At 50.5% G+C, this 18,843-nt stretch overlaps 1 protein-coding gene across 1 annotated transcript; it reads right to left on the bottom strand.

Annotated features, from left to right (window-relative positions):
- Positions 1-8,870: 8,870 nt before the first annotated feature.
- On the bottom strand, positions 8,871-13,142 carry LOC135973241 (uncharacterized). The gene is made up of 2 exons (XM_065555705.1): positions 13,069-13,142; positions 8,871-12,941 (listed from the first exon to the last, which is right to left on the bottom strand). Exon 2 carries the CDS (start codon positions 11,808-11,810, stop codon positions 10,473-10,475), a length of 1,338 nt encoding a protein of 445 aa, XP_065411777.1. The 5' UTR covers positions 11,811-12,941; positions 13,069-13,142; the 3' UTR covers positions 8,871-10,472.
- Positions 13,143-18,843: the final 5,701 nt, after the last annotated feature.

Here is an 18,843-nt window from a genome sequence, read left to right as displayed (position 1 = left end):
GAGTCCAGTGATGCCCATGCCTGTGCGGTCACCAGCAGGCCATCTGCCTCCTACAGTACCATTTTGTTCACCTCTGGGATCATGTTTTATCCTGGTGTGTCTTGTGCTCTTCAAAAAAAATTGTGTTCCTTTTCCATTCAAGAGCAAGTAAACTGAAATGAAGACCAGAAAATTGAAGGATATATTGATATTTGAAGCCTGGTTTTGCCAGCCTTACTCCTGTTGGGTAGCGCCTTATCCTGAGTAGAATCACGGATGTTGATGAGTCTACTCGTATTAATTGCTACTGTTGTATTAATTTAGATGGACTATCTGGGCCAAAGGTGCAGAAGGTGGGGGCCCGCAAGGACTCTAAAAATTAATACTGGCCACTCCAGGCTTGTATTAAACTCCCAAGGTTACAGCTTTTCTCTGACCTTGGATTGGTAGATGCTGCCACCACCCAGGGGCACAGGGGCAAAACCCCTTTGAGAACCCAGGAAGGCACACTTGGGAATTCCTTTCTGTGGGGTACTTTCAAGCTCTCTCTCTCTCTCTCTCTCACACACACACACACACACACACACACACCCCATTTCCCCCCCCCCCCCCCCGGGAAGAGCTGAGAAAGAAAACAAATAAAATCAGCTGTTGCCACCAGCTAATTAAACAGCATATGCACAAAACCTCTTAGGACACCAAAAATCCAATACTGTTCTTAAAAAAGGTAAATTTTATTAAAAACAAAAAGAAAGAAAATACATCTGCAACTTAGGCTCTTGCTAGATTTAAAAAAAAACACACTTACAAAAAAAAACCCCATCAAGAATAACCTTCTTGAGGTCCAGCTTAAAGGTTACAAGCAAAACAAAAGCACCTGGGGTTAGCACAGAGGAGTCCACAAGCCAATAAGAAATAAACAGAGATAAACCTAATCACGTCTTTCTAGACACTTTTTGATTTATTTACATAGCTGGGGTTTCAAATGAGGAGTTTTAGGTATGATCTGATGATTCCCTTACCTGACAAAAAGCTTTTTACAGCACAGTCTCAGCCCTGTCTCTGCTCTGTCTCCGGAGAACAATAACAGACAGAAAAAGGGAAAGTTTTTTTCCAATTTTAAAAAGTTCTAGCTCTCCCATTTGGCTTTTTTGGTCAGGTGCCCACTCACTTCCCTTTACCTATGCATGCAGTCAAACTTTTTAACCCTTTACAGGTAAAGCAAGTAGAGAACAGCTACCAAGAGAGATTCTATAGCTAACTGGCTGGCTGGGTGTCCACAAAGGGAGCTACCCTCCCTCTCATTTATCACAGAGCAGTCATTCATGGTGCTGCTGTTCAATCTGATCCCATTTCGTAGAAGACAAAACAAGACACAAACACACAAAAAGGAAGACTAAAGAAAAGGAAAGAGAGAAAATGCAGCTTCTGTCTCTGTTGTTGACTCGCACTTGCAACCTCACTGCTGGAAAAACACAGGCCCAGAACATGGTCTGATCAGCAGCGTTGAGACCTGGCAAACTCGTACCAGCATCGGGCTGTTTAGGGCACCCCAAGTAGGCCACTCACCAGTTCCTTCTCGCTCGGACCTACTTGGGGTGCATTCAAGGAAGATGTCTTAGGTCACTTGAGGTTAACAGGAGGAAACCGGTAGCTGAGGGAAGAGTCAGGCTTTTGCTGAGCAGTTATGGGAAGGGTGAGGACAGGGATACGTTGACTGCTGTCAATCAGAAGGTCACACATCCCTCTCCTGGGATCTTGCTTGTTTCATGTGGGAGCCTTTGCAGTCCTGTGCTGAGGCTTGTGTACTGGAGCACGACTCTTGATGGCTGCTTCCACAGCCAGGAGATCTGGGGAATTTAATGTGGTCTTTCTAGATCCTTCTCTCCCACCGCATTTGTGCACAACTGTAAGGAAGTTCCTCTTTGCTTGGCCCTGCTTTCTGCCTTAAAGCTTCCTCCTTCTCCTGGAGACTTTGCAGTTGTGATTCCTCAGACCCCTTCCCTTGGAGGCTTTACCCTGAGGTGGCCTCTCTCAGAGCCGCTAAAGCCAAGTACATCACTGGTGAGATGACAGGCTATGAGAACTTCTGCACGTACCCGCTTTTATCAGCGTTATGTTTTTATTGTAAAACTCTGTATAGCCCCCTGCTTTACGCTGTTACTCTGGTTGCTGCGGAGTCCGACTGCACTCTGCGTACTTGCTCATCAGCCCCATTATGCAAACACAGACTCTTCAGAAGAATTCTGTATCTCACTCTTACCAAACCAAATGACACGCCAGGGTATCATTCCAATGTTCATCTGCTGTTTGCAGTCGGGTGGGGTTGGCACCTCAATCTAACAAACAGCTTGCAATTTGTGTCCTTTATCAGGACATGCTGAAACTGGTAACCACTACGGTTACCATATTTTAGTTTTAAAAAAGGAGGACACTCCATGGGGCCCCGGCCCCACCCCAACTCCGCCCCTTCCCCGCCCCTCCCCCGCCCCCAGCCCTGCCCCAACTCTGCCCCTTCCCCAAAGTCCCCGTCCCAACTCTGCCCCCTCCCCTGAACGCTCCACCCCCTGCTCCTCCCCCTCCCCTGCTTCCCGCGAATCAAATGTTCGCGGGAAGCCTGAAACAGGCAGGCAGCAGGTAAGCTGGGGCTGGGTGCGGCGCGGCCCAATCTGGCCCCCCTGGTCGAGCGGCTCCCTTCGGCGGCCGGCTGGCCCAGGCCAAGAGGCTCTGGCCCCGGCATCTCCCGCCCGGTTCGGCTCGGGCCCTGGGGCGCTGGCGCCCGGCCGAGCTCTGCCGGCCCCATCCTGGCCCCGGCGAGCACTCCCGGCCCCGGCCGAACACCGCTGGCCCAGGCCGAACACCCCCGGCCCCGTCCCGGCCTCGTCCAAACACCCCCGGCCCCGTCCCGGCCTCGTCCAAACACCGCCGGCCCCGGCCCGGCCCCAGCCGAACACCGCCGGCCCCGGCCCGGCCCCAGCCGAACACCGCTGGCCCCGGCCCTGGTCCGGCTGAACATTGCTGGCCCCAGCCCCGGCCCTGGCCGAACACCGCCAGCCCTGGCCCCGGCCGAACACTGCCGGCCCCGGCCCCCGCACCGCCGGGCCCTCCCTCCCTATTTTCCCGGACATGTCCAGCTTTTGGGGATTTCCTCCTGGACGGGGATTTGAGGCCCAAAAAGCCAGACGTCTGGGAAAATCCGGACGTATGGTAACCCTAGTAACCACGTAATATCACCCCGCAGTGATAAGGGTGATAGGAGTCGTGGTCAGGGTTTAACAGTCAAACAAAACAGCAGTGTTATCTTCTAGAAGAGACAACTAACCAACCATTTCTCTGAGAGGTTTCCAGGAATCCTCCAGGGTGCTGTATTTCCCCCATATTTCACCTATGAAATTTCTGGAAGTAATCAGTTTTCCACTGTAGACCATCTTCTCCAGTATAACCACCCAGGGTTTCATGGCTTCCTTTTCTCTGAGCCATTTCCTGTCTTGAATCCAATGGTACAAAGCCAGGTTGCGTGACCCTTCCTCACCTTGATGAACACGTATGAGTGGCCCCAATAAGTTCAACAGAGCAGGGACTTGGCCCATAGCAATGACTGCTTCCTGCTGTGCTGCCTCCCCTGCTTCCTCACTGAGAACCTCATGTCCGAGTGAGTACTACTCCTTCATCCCCAGTAAAGGTAAGAGCTCCCTCTGCTGGTCTCCACTAGGATTTCACACACTTCTTTTGCAGCAAACACAAACCCAAAGGTTTCATTTTGTTTTCGAACATTGGTGTGTTTTCAAAAGTGCCTCTGCGTTCCCCTCATTGTATTTGTTAGTCCTCTTGGTTCATGGGTGGAAGGCTCTTTGGTGGACTCAGAAGCAGCCTCCTCGCTTTGCTTCCTGAGAGGCCTTTTAATACTAATACAATGTCTGACTCTTCAAATCCTAAACCCTGGCAAGTTCCCCACTGCATTAGTAATTCTGTGGGGGCTCAACACATGGAGAATTTAGATTTTTTTTTTAACTTAAGTACAATAAGCCTTAGTATTCCAGCCACAAGCAGTCGATGAAGCAGACCCCTTTAAAGAAAGAGTAACTTGCTGTTTGCGCTAGATCTTTGGGTGTCCAGGACTCTCTGCAGTCGGTTCTCTTCCCCCTTGGGATGCAGAACCAGTTCTGGGCTCTGGAACTTGGACTTTCTTGGAATTCTCTGCCTCTAAGCAAAGTATGGAAGCCATCTTCCTTTTCCTTCCCTGGAAGCTGAATCTTGAGTTTAGCTGGCTCCCTGCAACTTAGAGCTGCAGAGAAATCTCCTGGGACTTAGAATTAGTGACCCAAGACAACACATCCCCTTTTTCCCATACTACTTCCTTTCCTCCTCAGAGATAGACAAAGGAGGGAGAAGAGGCAAGGTAAGGAAGGGCTGGGAATTCATCCATTTGTCCAGCACTCCTGCAGCCCCACAATATGTGCACACATGGCCTAGTCTGTGTGGTCTGCTAGGAAATGGAACAGAGTCAACGCAAGCTCTGGTCCCACCCAGGCAGTAACCTAAAGGAGACATATCTCTCCTCCAGGCAGATGTTTTGTTCTCTCAGAGCCAGCCCTGATGCTAGACTCACATTGTTTTTCTATGAAGGCTGTTACAGGGTCTCAGCCTGTTCAGTTGTACCTGGGCCAAATGCTAAGACAAGACACAGCACCTGCAGCTCCTGTGCTAGCGAATTGCAGCCGTTCAGCATTTGTGGAGACAAATCCTGAGGACAGCCCACTTGAAAAGATGAACTCACTGTTAATGCTTATTTTACTAACAGCCATTTCCCCCATTTGGTTTCTATATGTTGTAGCACAGTCTCTGTGGCCTGGAGGTAAGTGAGAATTCCTTTGCAGAGTATTCTAAGAAAGGGGGGAACATTTCAAGGAAGGCTCCTTTTCTTCAGGTGTCAGTTTTTCCATTACTCATGTGTCCCATATTTTGGCCATCCAGATGGACTCTGGACTGTTCACTCTCCAGTGAGCTTCTGCAGTATGCTCTGCAGCAACCAGCCGCTGAGAAATCAGAGACATTCTGTAACACCTTGACTGGTTTTATGAGTGGAGAGGCTGCAGGTTTTGGGGAAGGGGTTGGAATGGGGGTGGGGAAGGGGCGGGGCCTCGTTGAAGGGGTGGAGTGGGGCGGGGCCGGGGGCAGAGGGTGGGTTGAGCACCCACGGAAAAGAGGGGAAGTTGGCGCCTATGGCAGTGCCTTGGAGCCCCACCATGGGCCAGGATCACACTGTACTAGTAGGGTTACCATATTTCCACAATCAAAAAAGAGGACACTGGGGCGCCCTAGCCCCACCCCTGCCCCGCCCCCATCCACTCCCTCCCACTTCCCACCCCCTGACTGCCCCCTCAGAATCCCCAACCCCCCCTGCTTCTTGTCCCCTGACTGCCCCCTCCTGAGAACCCCCCACCCTAACTGCCCCCCAGGACCCTACCTGTCCCCTGACCCATGAGTGGCAGGTTTGTAGAAATGTTGGTGGTGCCCAGAACCCACCCCCACACCTGCCTAAGGCTCTGGGAGGGGGGTTGGGTTGGGGGGAGGAGGTCTGGGGTGCAGGTAAGGTGCAGGGTGCAGGCTCTGGGATAGAGTTTGGGTGCTGGGTGCAGGCTCCGGGCTGGGGCAGGGGGTAGGTGTGAAGGAGGGGGTGAGGGGTGCAGGCTCTGGGATGGAGTTTGGGGGTGGGAGGCGGCGCAAAGGGAGGGGGTGCAGGCTTTGGGAGGAAGTTTGAGGGCAGGAGGGGGTGTCTGGGAAGGGGGAGGGGAGTTGGGACAGAGTTTGGGGATAGGAGGGGGTGCAAGGGTGAGGGCTGTGGGTCTGAGGATGAGGGGTTCATGATGCAGGAGGGGGCTCAGGGCTGGGGTAGAGGATTAGGGTGCAGGAGGATGAGGACTGGGGCTGGGGATGAGGGGTTTGGGGCATTGGAGAGGCTCAGGGCTAGGGTGGAAGGGCAGGATAAGGGCAGCCTGCCTTGCCATTAGTGGATGGGGGGCACTAGGACCCTGGGGCAGCAGACAGCAGTTGCTGCCAGGAGCAGGCAGCACAAGCAGGTAGGGGAGAGGGGCACGCTGCCTTCTTTCAGCCAGGGACACGGGGGGAGGACGCAGGGAGGGGTGGCAGGTGGAGGCCAGGGCCCGCTCCAGACAGGGCCGTGGGAGAGACCCAGCTCCAAATATTGCTGGAGCAGGGCCCCCGGCCCTGGATATTGCTGGAGCCCGGGCACCACAAAAGAATATAACCCACCGCCCCCACACCCCATATTCACACCCCCACACCCAGACAGGCCCATCCAACCTTCCCCCAGCTCCCTGACTGCCCCCCAGGCTCCCCTTACCATGCCCATGCCGGTCAGATGCTGGCTCCACGTATAGGCAAAACACACTGCCGGTGGGGCTGTTTTTGTCATTACACTGGGCTGCAGGCAGCAGGGGGGGAGCAGGGGAGGGGCTCTGGCTGCTGGAGGCCAATGGGAGCAGCTCAATCAGGCCCAGCCACCCAATCACCACGCCGCACTCTGCATGGAAGGAAGGGAGGGGAGGGAGAAAAATCCCGGACCTTTTAACCTTGTTACCAATTCCTCCCGGACAGCTATTTAAAGACACAAAAGTCGGACATGTCTGGGGAAATACAGACAGATGGTAACCCTAGTACTAGGCGTTGTACAAACACACAATGGATAGACGGGTCAGCTTCTGTCACAGGGCCCCAGCCTACAGGCTTCTGAAGGCTGCCCCAGAGAACCTCAGCTGCATTGATTCTTCCAACTGTAAGAAGATGCCAGGTGTCCAAGTCCAGTCCCCTTAAAGTGACTCCCGTGTTAAACAGAGCTGCTGTTCTGACTGTTCTTAATCTCTGCTAATGTCGTGGTGTTGTATCACACATAGTGGGTCTTTGTTCCATGGGCCACTCCTGGCTCTCTCTCAAAGGGCTGCAGTAGTGCTGCACAAGTGGATGAATTCCCAGCCCTTCCTTACCTTGCCTCTTCTCCCTCCAGCCACCCCAATAAAAGGTGTGAATGTGTTGAATTGTCAGCCCCGCTTCCTGGTTGGGCTTGTGAGTGCATCAAACAATTCATTGGTGTTTGTCCTGTATCATCAAGTATTGGCCGTGCCCTGAGCAGGCTGCTGTCCCTGGAAAGGAGACCAGGGTGCTAGTCCTAGCCCTTCAAAGCTCTCTGCAGGAAGGGGAAGTCCGTATGGGAATTCGCAGAGCTGAAGCTGAATGCTGAACGCTGAATGCAGGTTAAGTTGAGCAAATGAAACTTTATTAAACTCATGCTCTGCTCCATCCATGTGGCTGAATTGCTTCCCTGTTCCCCTGGTGTCCTGTCAGTAACAGCCCTTCCAGGGAACACAGGCCCTCTGACTCCATTTCACTGATAGCAATACATCATCCCTACTTTACAACCATTTTAATATAAACATTAAACACAAATAACTGATGCCCACCCCCCCTGTGCCTTTAGCCAGAGGTTCCTAACACAGAGCCGAGTTGGAGTCTCATCTTTGCCACAGACTCAGTTGGTTACATAGTCTTTCAGAGAATGTGAGCTCCTCAACCGGCGACCACACCAGCAGTGACCTGTCTCTGTCTCCTGTCTCCAAGTCTAGCAAACTTTGTTTCTGTGGAGTCTCCTCCCTCCCTGCGTGGCTGGCATCCAGAGGGTACTGGCTCTCCATTCTGGGATGGTCTCTGGGTATTGTATCTGCTGGCTCATGTCTCCCCTTCCTTCAGATGACTTCTTCTGGTGTAGTCCCCTCGTATGACCTGCGTGCCACTGCATCCCTCACAGCTCCTTCAGGCTTCTCCTTCTGGTGTCTCTAATGGTTGGATCCTCACAGGAGTGCCTGTCTCCAGGGCTGGTAGGTCCTTGGCTGACTTGTCAGACTCTAGCACCTGAATGCTCTGATTATTGGCCATCTCCTCTCAGCAGTATCCTCATCCTTCTCGCTACAACAGGTCTCCCCTCATTAGTAGCAGGGTTTTGGTCCATTGACCCATCCATGCCTGGCTCTGGACTGTGTTGGCACCCTATGATGGGGTATTCCTGTGTGCCAACAATGCTAGCCAGAAGACTGAACCAAAAGAAACAGCCTTGTGTAACAAACAGTCTCATGGCTATTTTCACAGAAGATTCCACCTTACCATTACTCCATAGGTAGTTGGGGAGGGATAAGGTGTGGTGTCAAACACCCCTTTGAGTCCAATTTCCCTGACTGCTTCTGAGGCAAACTGGGGTCTGTTGTCAGTGAATACAGTCATCTTGCAAAGCAGGCCTTCCATTTGCTAGTCACTGACTTACTTCTTGTATCAGACAAGGCATCATCCTCCCCAAAATCAGAACTGTAGTCCACTGTAATCAAGGACTGCTTTTCCTTGAAGGTAAATAAGTTGGCTCCCATCTTTTCCCATGGTCGGGGGTGCAGCTCTTGTGGTAACAGTCTCTTTCTGCTGATGGTTATCACACTACCTGCAGGTGTCTACCAAAGGGCGGAGCTGTGTATTCATTCCTGGCCAGTAAACCTACTCTAGAGCTTGTGTCAATGCCCAGGTGTGAGGCATGTGCTGTTTGCATAATAATCCTATGTAGTGAGGCGGGGACAACAGCTCTGTGTCCTCAAAATATGATTCCATCCTGTACACTGTGCTCGTCTATAATTTGAAAACATGGTTCTGATTTTACCCATACTTGGCTTTTGTCTTCTGCCCCCTCTGCTAGTGTCACTCTGTTGACTGACTGGTGTTGGAAAGCACAGATGCTACAAAAAAAGACACCAGCAGCTTTGTTGTTGAAGCTGGGAGACAGTGCAACATGTTAATGGTTTGCTCTGAAAGGGACAAATTGGTTAAAGTTTTGGTTCAGATCATAGAATCATAGAATATCAGGGTTGGACAGGACCTCAAGAGGTCATCTAGTCCAACCCCCTGCTCAAAGCAGGACCAATTCCCAACTAAATCATCCCAGCCAGGGCTTTGTCAACCCGAGCCTTAAAAATCTCCAAGGAAGGAGACTCCACCATCTCCCTAGGTAACACATTCCAGTGCTTCACCACCCTCCTAGTGAAATAGTGTTTCCTAATATCCAACCTGGACCTCCCCCACTGCAACTTGAGACCATTGCTCCTTGTTCTGTCATCTGCCACCATTGAGAACAGCCGAGCTCCATCCTCTTTGGAACCCCCCTTCAGGTAGTTGAAGGCTGCTATCAAATCCCCCCTCATTCTTCTCTTCTGGAGACTAAACAATCCCAGTTCCCTCAGCCTCTCCTCATAAGTCATGTGCTCCAGACCCCTAATCATTTTTGTTGCCCTCCGCTGGACTCTTTCCAATTTTTCCACATCCTTGTAGTGTGGAGCCCAAAACTGGACACAGTATTCTAGATGAGGCCTCACCAATATCAAATAAAGGGGAACGATCACGTTCTTTGATCTGCTGGCAATGCCCCTACTTATACAGCCCAAAATGCCATTAGCCTTCTTGGTAACAAGAGCACACTGTTGACTCATATCCAGCTTCTCGTCCACTGTGACCCGTAGGTCCTTTTCTGCAGAACTGCTACCTAGCCATTCGATCCCTAGTCTGTAGCAGTGCATGGGATTCTTCCGTCCTAAGTGCAGGACTCTGCACTTGTCCTTGTTGAACCTCATCAGGTTTTTTTTTTTGGCCCAATCCTCTAATTTGTCTAGGTCCCTCTGTATCCGATCCCTACCCTCTAGTGTATCTACCACGCCCCCTAGTTTAGTATCATCTGCAAACTTGCTGAGAGTGCAGTCCACACCATCCTCCAGATCATTAAGAAAGATATTAAACAAAACCGGCCCTAGGACCGACCCTTGGGGCACTCCACTTGAAACCGGCTGCCAACTACACATGGAGCCATTGATCACTACCCATTGAGTCCGACGATCTAGCCAGCTTTCTATCCACCTTACAGTCCATTCATCCAGCCCATACTTCTTTAACTTGGCGTCAAGAATACTGTGGGAGACTGTATCAAAAGCTTTGCTAAAGTCAAGGAATAACACATCCATTGCTTTCCACTCATCCACAGAGCCAGTTATCTCATCATAGAAGGCAATTAGGTTAGTCAGGCACAACTTCCCCTTGGTGAATCCATGCTGACTGTTCCTGATCACTTTCCTCTCCTCTAAGTGTTTCATAATGATTCCTTGAGGACCTGCTCCATGATTTTTCCAGGGACTGAGGTGAGGCTGACTGGCCTGTAGTTCCCCGGATCCTCCGCCTTCCCTTTTTTAAAGATGGGCACTACATTAGCCTTTTTCCAGTCATCCGGGACCTCCCCCGATTGCCATGAGTTTTCAAAAATAATGGCTAATGGCTCTGCAATCTCATCCGCCAACTCCTTTAGCACCCTCGGATGCAGCGCATCCGGCCCCATGGACTTGTGCACGTCCAGTTTTTCTAAATAGTCCCGAACCACTTCTTTCTCCACAGAGGGCTGGTCACCTTCTCCCCATATTTGTGCTGCCCAGTGCAGCAGTTTGGGAGCTGACCTTGTTCGTGAAGACAGAGGCAAAAAAAGCATTGAGTACATTAGCTTTTTCCACATCCTCGGTCACTAGGTTGCCTCCTTCATTCAGTAAGGGGCCCACACTTTCCTTGACTTTCTTCTTGTTGCTAACATACCTGAAGAAACCCTTCTTGTTACTCTTAACATCTCTTGCTAGCTGCAACTCCAAGTGTGATTTGGCCTTCCTGATTTCACTCCTGCATGCCAGAGCTATATTTTTATACTGCTCCCTGGTCATTTGTCCAATCTTCCACTTCTTGTAAGCTTCTTTTTTGCGTTTAATATCAGCAAGGATTTCACTGTTTAGCCAAGCTGGTCGCCTGCCATATTTACTATTCTTTCTACACATCGGGATGGTTTGTTCCTGCACCTGCAATAAGGATTCTTTAAAATACAGCCAGCTCTCCTGGACCTCTTTGCCCTTCATGTTATTCTCCCAGGGGATCCTGCCCATCTGTTCCCTGAGGGAGTCAAAGTCTGCTTTTCTGAAGTCCAGGGTCCGTATTCTGCTGCTCTCCTTTCTTCCTTGTGTCAGGATCCTGAACTCGACCATCTCATGGTCACTGCCTCCCAGGTTCCCATCCACTTTTGCTTCCCCTACTAATTCTTCCCTGTTTGTGAGCAGCAGGTCAAGAAAAGCTCTGCCCCTAGTTGGTTCCTCCAGCACTTGCACCAGGAAATTGTCCCCTACACTTTCCAAAAACGTCCTGGATTGTCTGTGCACCGCTGTATTGCTCTCCCAGCAGATATCAGGGTGATTAAAGTCTCCCATGAGAACCAGGGCCTGCGATCTAGCAACTTCTGCTAGTTGCCAGAAGAAAGCCTCGTCCACTTCATCCCCCTGGTCTGGTGGTCTATAGCAGACTCCAACCACGACATCACCCTTGTTGCTCACACTTCTCAACTTTATCCAGAGACTCTCAGGTTTTTCTGCAGTTTCATAGCGGAGCTCTGAGCAGTCATACTCCTCTCTTACATACAACGCAACTCCCCCACCTTTTCTGCCCTGCCTGTCCTTCCTGAACAGTTTATATCCATCCATGACAGTACTCCAGTCATGTGAGTTATCCCACCAAGTCTCTGTTATTCCAATCACATCATAGTTCCCTGACTGTGCCAGGACTTCCAGTTCTCCCTGCTTGTTTCCCAGGCTTCTTGCATTTGTGTATAGGCACTTAAGATAACTCATCGATTGTCCCTCTTTCTCAGTATGAGACAGGAGTCCTCCCCTCTTGCACTCTCCTGCTTGTGCTTCCTCCCAGGATCCCATTTCCCCACTTACCTCAGGGCTTTGGTCTCCTTCCCCCGGTGAACCTAGTTTAAAGCCCTCCTCACTAGGTTAGCCAGCCTGCTGGCGAAGATGCTCTTCCCTCTCTTCGTTAGGTGGAGCCCGTCTCTGCCTAGCACTCCTCCTTCTTGGAACACCACCCCATGGTCGAAGAATCCAAAGCCTTCTCTCTGACACCACCTGCGTAGCCATTTGTTGACTTCCACGATTCGATGGTCTCTACCCAGGCCTTTTCCTTGCACAGGGAGGATGGACGAGAACACTACTTGCGCCTCAAACTCCTTTATCCTTCTTCCCAGAGCCACGTAGTCTGCAGTGATCCGCTCAAGGTCATTCTTGGCAGTATCATTGGTGCCCACGTGGAGAAGCAGGAAGGGGTAGCGATCCGAGGGCTTGATGAGTCTCGGCAGTCTCTCCGTCACATCGTGTATCCTAGCTCCTGGCAAGCAGCAGACCTCTTGGTTTTCCCGGTCGGGGTGGCAGATAGATGACTCAGTCCCCCTGAGGAGAGAGTCCCCAACCACCACCACCCTCCTCCTCCTCTTGGGAGTGGTGGTTGTGGAACCCCCATCCCTAGGACAGTGCATCTTTTGCCTTCCAATCGGTGGAGTCTCCTTCTGCTCCCTTCCCTCAGATGGGTCATCTAGTCCACTCTCCACATTAGTACCTGTAGAGAGAACATGGAAACAATTGCTCACCTGTATCTCCATTGCTGGTGCATGGACGCTCCTCTTTCTCCTTCTGGAGGTCACATGCTGCCAAACCTCTTCACAATCCTTCTGTCCCTGCTGCGCCTGCTCTGAATCTTCAGAACATTGTGGCCGTAGAAGCATCTCCTGACGTCTGTCCAGGAAATCTTCATTTTCCCTTATGCAACGCAGAGTCGATACTCGTTTCTCCAGCCCTCGAACCTTCTCTTCCAATATGGAGACCAGCTTGCACTTTGTACAGACAAAGTCACTTCTGTCCTGTGGAAGAAAGACAAACATGGCACAACCTGTGCAGGTTACAACAGCTGATCGCTCACCTTCCATATCACCGTCCTCTTAAGAGCTTCCTCAACTGTTGCAGGAACTACTCAGAGAAACCTGCAGATGAAAGCCTCAGTGAGCTCTCCCCAATTCACACTTTTCAAACAAACAAGCAAGCAATCAAGCACATAGTCAAACTGACCAACTGTCCCAGCAGCAGACACTCAGATTCTCACCAACACAGCCCCCCAATGCAGCACTTAGCGTACCTCCTCTCGGACAGTTCCCAGGCAAACTCCCTCTGTTAGCCTCTGCTGTTCGCCACTCAGCTGGTTCGCTGCTGACTGCCCTTATATACCAGTCGGGCCCACTCAAGGCCCACCTGGAACAAAGCACTCCCAATTCACACATCTCTGTTGGGCCAATTTGCTTGGACTTATAAAGGAAAATGTGCATACAGCATTAGTTACAATCTAAAATATTGTACGGCTACTTGATGTCTCACTAGAGAGTGTAGACTAAACAGGTAACTTCACTTATTTATATTAAAGAACAGCAGGAGAAGTACAGTCTGAAATGAAATCTCAGCACTTCTTGTCCTGTAACCCTGGAATGGGGGAGAGTCCTTTCCACACAGGGTTCAGCGAGCTCTGCTTAGTTCTGTGACCCTGGAAGAGGGCGAGTCTTTCCCACATGGGAGCTCAGCAGGCTCTGGGGTTCCACAAGTTGACCACAGCTGTATAGTCCTTGATTTCAGGGCTTGCTGGGGCCAACCCTTTGATTCCTATTGGCCATTAACCAAATGGCTCTTGTCTTTCAGCTTCCTTACTTCCTCTGCTGTTTCTAGCAATATACAGTAGATGGCATCAGTGTATAACAAATTTCTTCATTAGTTGGACGGGTTGATTCATTTCATGGATTGCATTTCATTATTAGCCCTGACTATCAATTGGATCCCCCTTTCTAAGCAATTTCTCTTAATATCCAAAAGTTATAACTGGTGAGGTGATTATATCTTTCAACCTTCCTATTTATGCAATACAATTTGTATCATTTCTAGGGTGCCAAAGTCATTTACAAGGAAAACAAGTAAACCCCCTTATAGTCTTGTAAATCTAGTGGACATGGTGCATACGTTGTTTGATTATATCTAACACTCTTCACTCCACATCTTACAAGGCTTAGCATCGGATATGAGACATTACATTAGAGGAACATGAGAGATTTTTCACAGAGGGATGTAGATCTGAGTCACACAGCAAACAAATGTACAATTTCTAAGCTGGGGTGACAGATTTTATATATTTAGGATTCCTGAGGTATCTGGACGTTTGACCTCTGGAAGTTTCAGGTTCTTGGGTCACCAGCAAGTTATTCCGAACTGCTTTAAACCCACATTTTGTTTTCCCTCTCCTCTGGCTCTTAATTAGCATATAGGAGACCAAAGGGCAAGGGGGTGGAGTTACTCTAGTCTGCCACCAGGCAGGGGCTCTCTTTAGTTGTAGGCTCATCCATGAATTATGGGAGTTTGGATTGAGAAACTAACAATAGTTGGAAATTTTCCTTATCAAGCATTAGAGCTGTTCCTTCCTGGGAATGATGTGGTTTAGCCTTAGCTTAATAAATGCTCACCAGACAAGATGTCTCACCTGTTGGGAGGGGTCTATTGACTCTTTAGCTCTGAAAGGAAGCTAAAGTGTGGAATATACACCAAAGTGATTGCCACCAGATCGTTAAAGGGCCATGTGAACGAATCTGCTGTCTGCCGCCTAGTGGTTGCCGCTGCTGAAGGTCACCCTGCCTAAGGATCGCCTAGGAGGGCTAGGGAACCTGGGCCCTCCCACTCCACCGGGTTCAGACCTTGCGCCCTGTGAGGCCTGTCCAGCATCTTTCACCTTGCAGTGTCTCCCTGGGCCACTTCCTATCTCCCTCTTCCCCACAGTGTGTTGCAATTTGTCCCTGCAAGCACTACCTTGCAAGTGGACTACCTGTCTCTGACCTGTGAGAGCTGCTGCTCACCGGTGCTCCTTCTTCTGGTCTGGATCTGTCTACGTCCCCCTCCGGAGCTCTCGGAGCAGGTTCTTCTCCATGTTCTGTCCACCCCAAACTGAGTTGGCCAGCTCCCTTTTAAACCTTGCCTCCAACTGGAGCATGCTCAGCAAGGTTCGGAGGGGAAGGGCCTCCTGAGCCCAGAGCTGCTCTTTAACCCTCTGCTATCCAGAGAGGAGTTTATACACCCCATCAAAGACCCTCTTCCTCAGATCAGATGGCAGGGCATTGCCTTGTGGTCCTTGCACCACCACCACCCCCGGCTCTCAAAAAAACCTATGTTTTTATGGTTCTTCCCAGCCCTGTGACATGTTTGGAAGCTGTAAGGTGGCAAGCAGAGGTACCAATGCATGATCCTGGGGTTGGTATCCTTCATAGAATGTAACCACTGTAATGGCGCATTGTCTGCCACTAAGAGAAAGGGGTTCCCTCACAAATAATATCTTAAGGCATCCACAGCCTATTTTACTGGCAGGGCCTCCTTCTCAGTGACTGAATAGGATGTTTCTCATGGGAACAGCTTCCGACTGATGTACAGTGCAGGGTGCTCTTCTCCCCCGATGTCCTGGGAAAGCACCACTCCCAGCCCTATATCAGAGGCTTCCATTTGTAGAGTGAACCTCTTGATGAGGTCAGGATGCTCTTTTAGCACCCAGAATGCCTTATCACAGACTGTGGACCACCTGATCTGTTTTGGGCTGGTGTCCTTTATTACATCAGTCAGGGGTGCTGCAATGGTGGCAAAATTGGGCACAAAGCATCTGTAGTACCTGGCAAGGCCTACAAGTGATGCACCTGCATTTTTGCGGCTCATATGGCACGTTGCTTTAGGGCCTGTACTTCGCTGACTAGCAGTCTTTGATGCCCGCCCCCCACTCGGTAGCCTATGTGTGTCACCTCCCAGCTGGCCAGCTTGCATTTGGTCAGGTTAGGCATTAGTCCTGCCTCCTGGACGGCCTGCAATATCACCATCATGTGGCTTAGATGATCATTCCAGTCCCGACTGTAAATGATGATATTGTCAGTGTACGTGGTAGTGTACTGCCCATGCAGGTGGAACACTTTATCCATTAAGCACTGAAAGGTGGCCATAGCCCCGTGTAGGCCGAAGGGCATGGTCTTAAATTGGTATAACCCAAATGCCATGGAGAAGAGTCTTTTCTTGTGTCTTGGCAGTTAGGGGAATCTGCTAGTAACTTTTTGTTAGGTCAAGGGTAGATATATACTTGGCGACCCCCAGTCTGGCTAGTCCCTCATTGACCTGGAGCATAGTGTACATGTCAAACTTTGATATAGTGTTCACCCTCCAGAAATCAATGCAGAAGCGGATTGACCACTCACTATGGGACTCCTTGATGACCCCCATCTTCAACATAGTCTGTAGTTCCTGGCGGACCACCTCCCACATCTTCCTCAGCAGGGGGTAGGCCAGGGGTTCTCAAACTGGGGGTCAGGACCCCTCAGGGGGTCACGAGGTTATTACATGGGGGGGGTCGCAAGCTGTCAGCCTCCACCCCAAACCCCTTTGCCTCCAGCATTTATAATGGTGTTAAATATATTAAAAAGTGTTTTTAATTTTGAAGGAACATAAATTCACACGTGTAGAGTTAAGCACAGGCGTTTATTATGCACAGCGCTGGTGGAGTGTTACCTTGCTTATTAGGCTCAGAGACACTGCAGAACAATTAATTATAATAGATTATATGGGGTGCTTATTGGGCGGAGAGAAGCAACAGGAATGAGTTTTCCCAAGCCCCTGGATAGGTTCTAGCAGCAAGACAAGATAAGCATAATAAACCGATGGTCTAAAAGATTACATAATGGCTCCGCCCAAGGCTTAAATTAACATATTGCTGACACCCAGATAATTACCCCCAAACTATATTTATTAAAATGTATAGATTAAATCCTAATTTTGGGGTCCAGGGGAATGAGGTAGCGGCTCTCCCAGTTGACCAACAGGTACATTTCTGGAGATTTAAAGCAAAAAAGCAGTAATTAGTACATAATAGTTTATAAGTTTACCCTTGCATTTTTGTGGGCTAGAATTGGCATACCTTTGTGAGGGGAGGGTGTCATAACTCATGTCAATCATATTAGGCCTTTCCCTGAACTCTGTCTGGGATCTGAGAGGTATTGTACTACTATCTCCTCCCTGCATTAGGAAGTAACCGTGAGGCCTTTCTCAGCGCTTCATGTGTCTATAACTTACGATAAGGATGCCCAATTACATTCGGAGTTATGCTGACTTTGCTCACTGACTTGAAACACAATGTTAGCTGTTTACCCCAGCTTTCTCTTAGCTATGTATTGTTCCCTGTTAGCCAGCCCCCATGGCCTAGGCCAAGCTGTGGACTCCGGGCCTATATGAAAAGTTCTTAGCAGAAACTGCAGTTAAGATCTTACATCCACATTAAATGGATTATGGCCCTTCAAATTTATAAGGGGGGGGTCGCACTCAGGGCCGGCTTTAAGCCGATTCACCCGATTCCCCGGAATCGGGCCCCGCGGTTAAGAGGGCTCCGCTCCGGGGGTCTTCGGCGGCATTTTGGTGGCGAGGGGTCCTTCGGTGCCGCGGAAGACCCAGAGCGGACCCCCTGCCGCGAAGTGCCGCTGAAGCTCCGGACTGCCGCCAGGTATTGGAATCGGGCCCCGCGGGTAGGGTGACCAGATGTCCCGATTTTATAGGGACAGTCCCGATTTTGGGGTCTTTTTCTTATATAGGTTCCTATTACGCCACACCCTCATCCCGATTTTTCACACTTGCTGTCTGGTCACCCTACCCGCGGATCATAAAGCCGACCCTGGTCGCACTCAGAGATTTGCTGTGTGAAAGGGGTCACCAGTACAAAAGTTTGAGAACCACTGGGCTAGGCGTTTTCCCCGGTAGTGCGGTGAACGCCCAGGGGTAGACTTCTGGCAATAGCTGCAACTGGCGCTCTTTCTCCGGCTGGAGGTCTCCTCCCGTTGGAACTGGTCAGGGGTCCTGTCCTGGGGTGGTGGGCCAAGTTCTGACTCAGGCAGAGATGTGAGGAGTCCCTCCTGCTCACACTAGGCTTTTAGCAGGTTGAAGTGATACATTTGTGTCTTCCTTCATTTTACGATTGGTGTAGCTCATAATTGACTCCCCCTACCTTCCTCACTATCTCAAATGTGCCTTGCCATCAAGCCATCACTTTCAACTCCAAGGTCGGAAGAAGCTGCAGGACCCTATCCCCAGGCCTGAATTCTCTCATCTGGGCCCCTCTGTTGTAGGTTCGTTCTTGGTTCTGTTAGTCTTGCAGCAAGTTTTCCTGGGCAAATGTCCCTAGCCTCTCCACATCCTCTCACAGATGGATTACATACTGGACCACATTGGGCTTAAGGGGTGGCTGCTCTTCCCACATCTCCCAGAGGATATCTAGCACCCCCAGGGTTTTCCACTGTGCAGAAGCTCAAATGGTGAGAACCCCGAAGGGGCTTGCAGCACCTCGCAGATAAGAAAGGAGGGGTGGGAGCAACCGATCCCAATGCCACGGGTCCTCAGCGTCAAACCTCTGCAGCATCCCTATTAAGGTTTTATTGAAGCGCTCCACTAGCCTGTCTGTCTGAGGGTGATAGAATTATGTCTTTAAGGTCTATAGCTCCTTCATCAGTTTTGACAGATGTTGGTCCCCTGATCAGTTCAGATCTCTATGACACTGGAACTTTACAGAGTCAGGGGCTCCCCCTTTCACAGCGCTGGGTTATTTTATCGAGCGTCCTGGCTTGCGGCTGGACAACTGAACAAATAGTAGCTCAGGCCTCTTGGCTGAGGGCTGAGCAAAGAAATTGTCAGTGGCCCAGGCCTTCTGGCCTAAGGGGTTAGCACTCATCCAGCCCTGCGTGCAGGGCCGGGAGCAGGAGGACCTGGGCCCACCCTGCTCCACTGAGTCCCAGCCCGGGGCCCTAGACATGACGTGATCCCATCACAGGCTTGGCAGAGAAATGTGGGGTCTCTGCCTCGGCTCCCAGCA

The sequence above is a fragment of the Chrysemys picta genome, chromosome 8 (genome assembly GCF_011386835.1).
Source record: "Chrysemys picta bellii isolate R12L10 chromosome 8, ASM1138683v2, whole genome shotgun sequence".
NCBI classification, from domain to species: Eukaryota; Metazoa; Chordata; order Testudines; family Emydidae; genus Chrysemys; species Chrysemys picta.
This window is presented reverse-complemented; position numbering and strand designations above follow the sequence as displayed.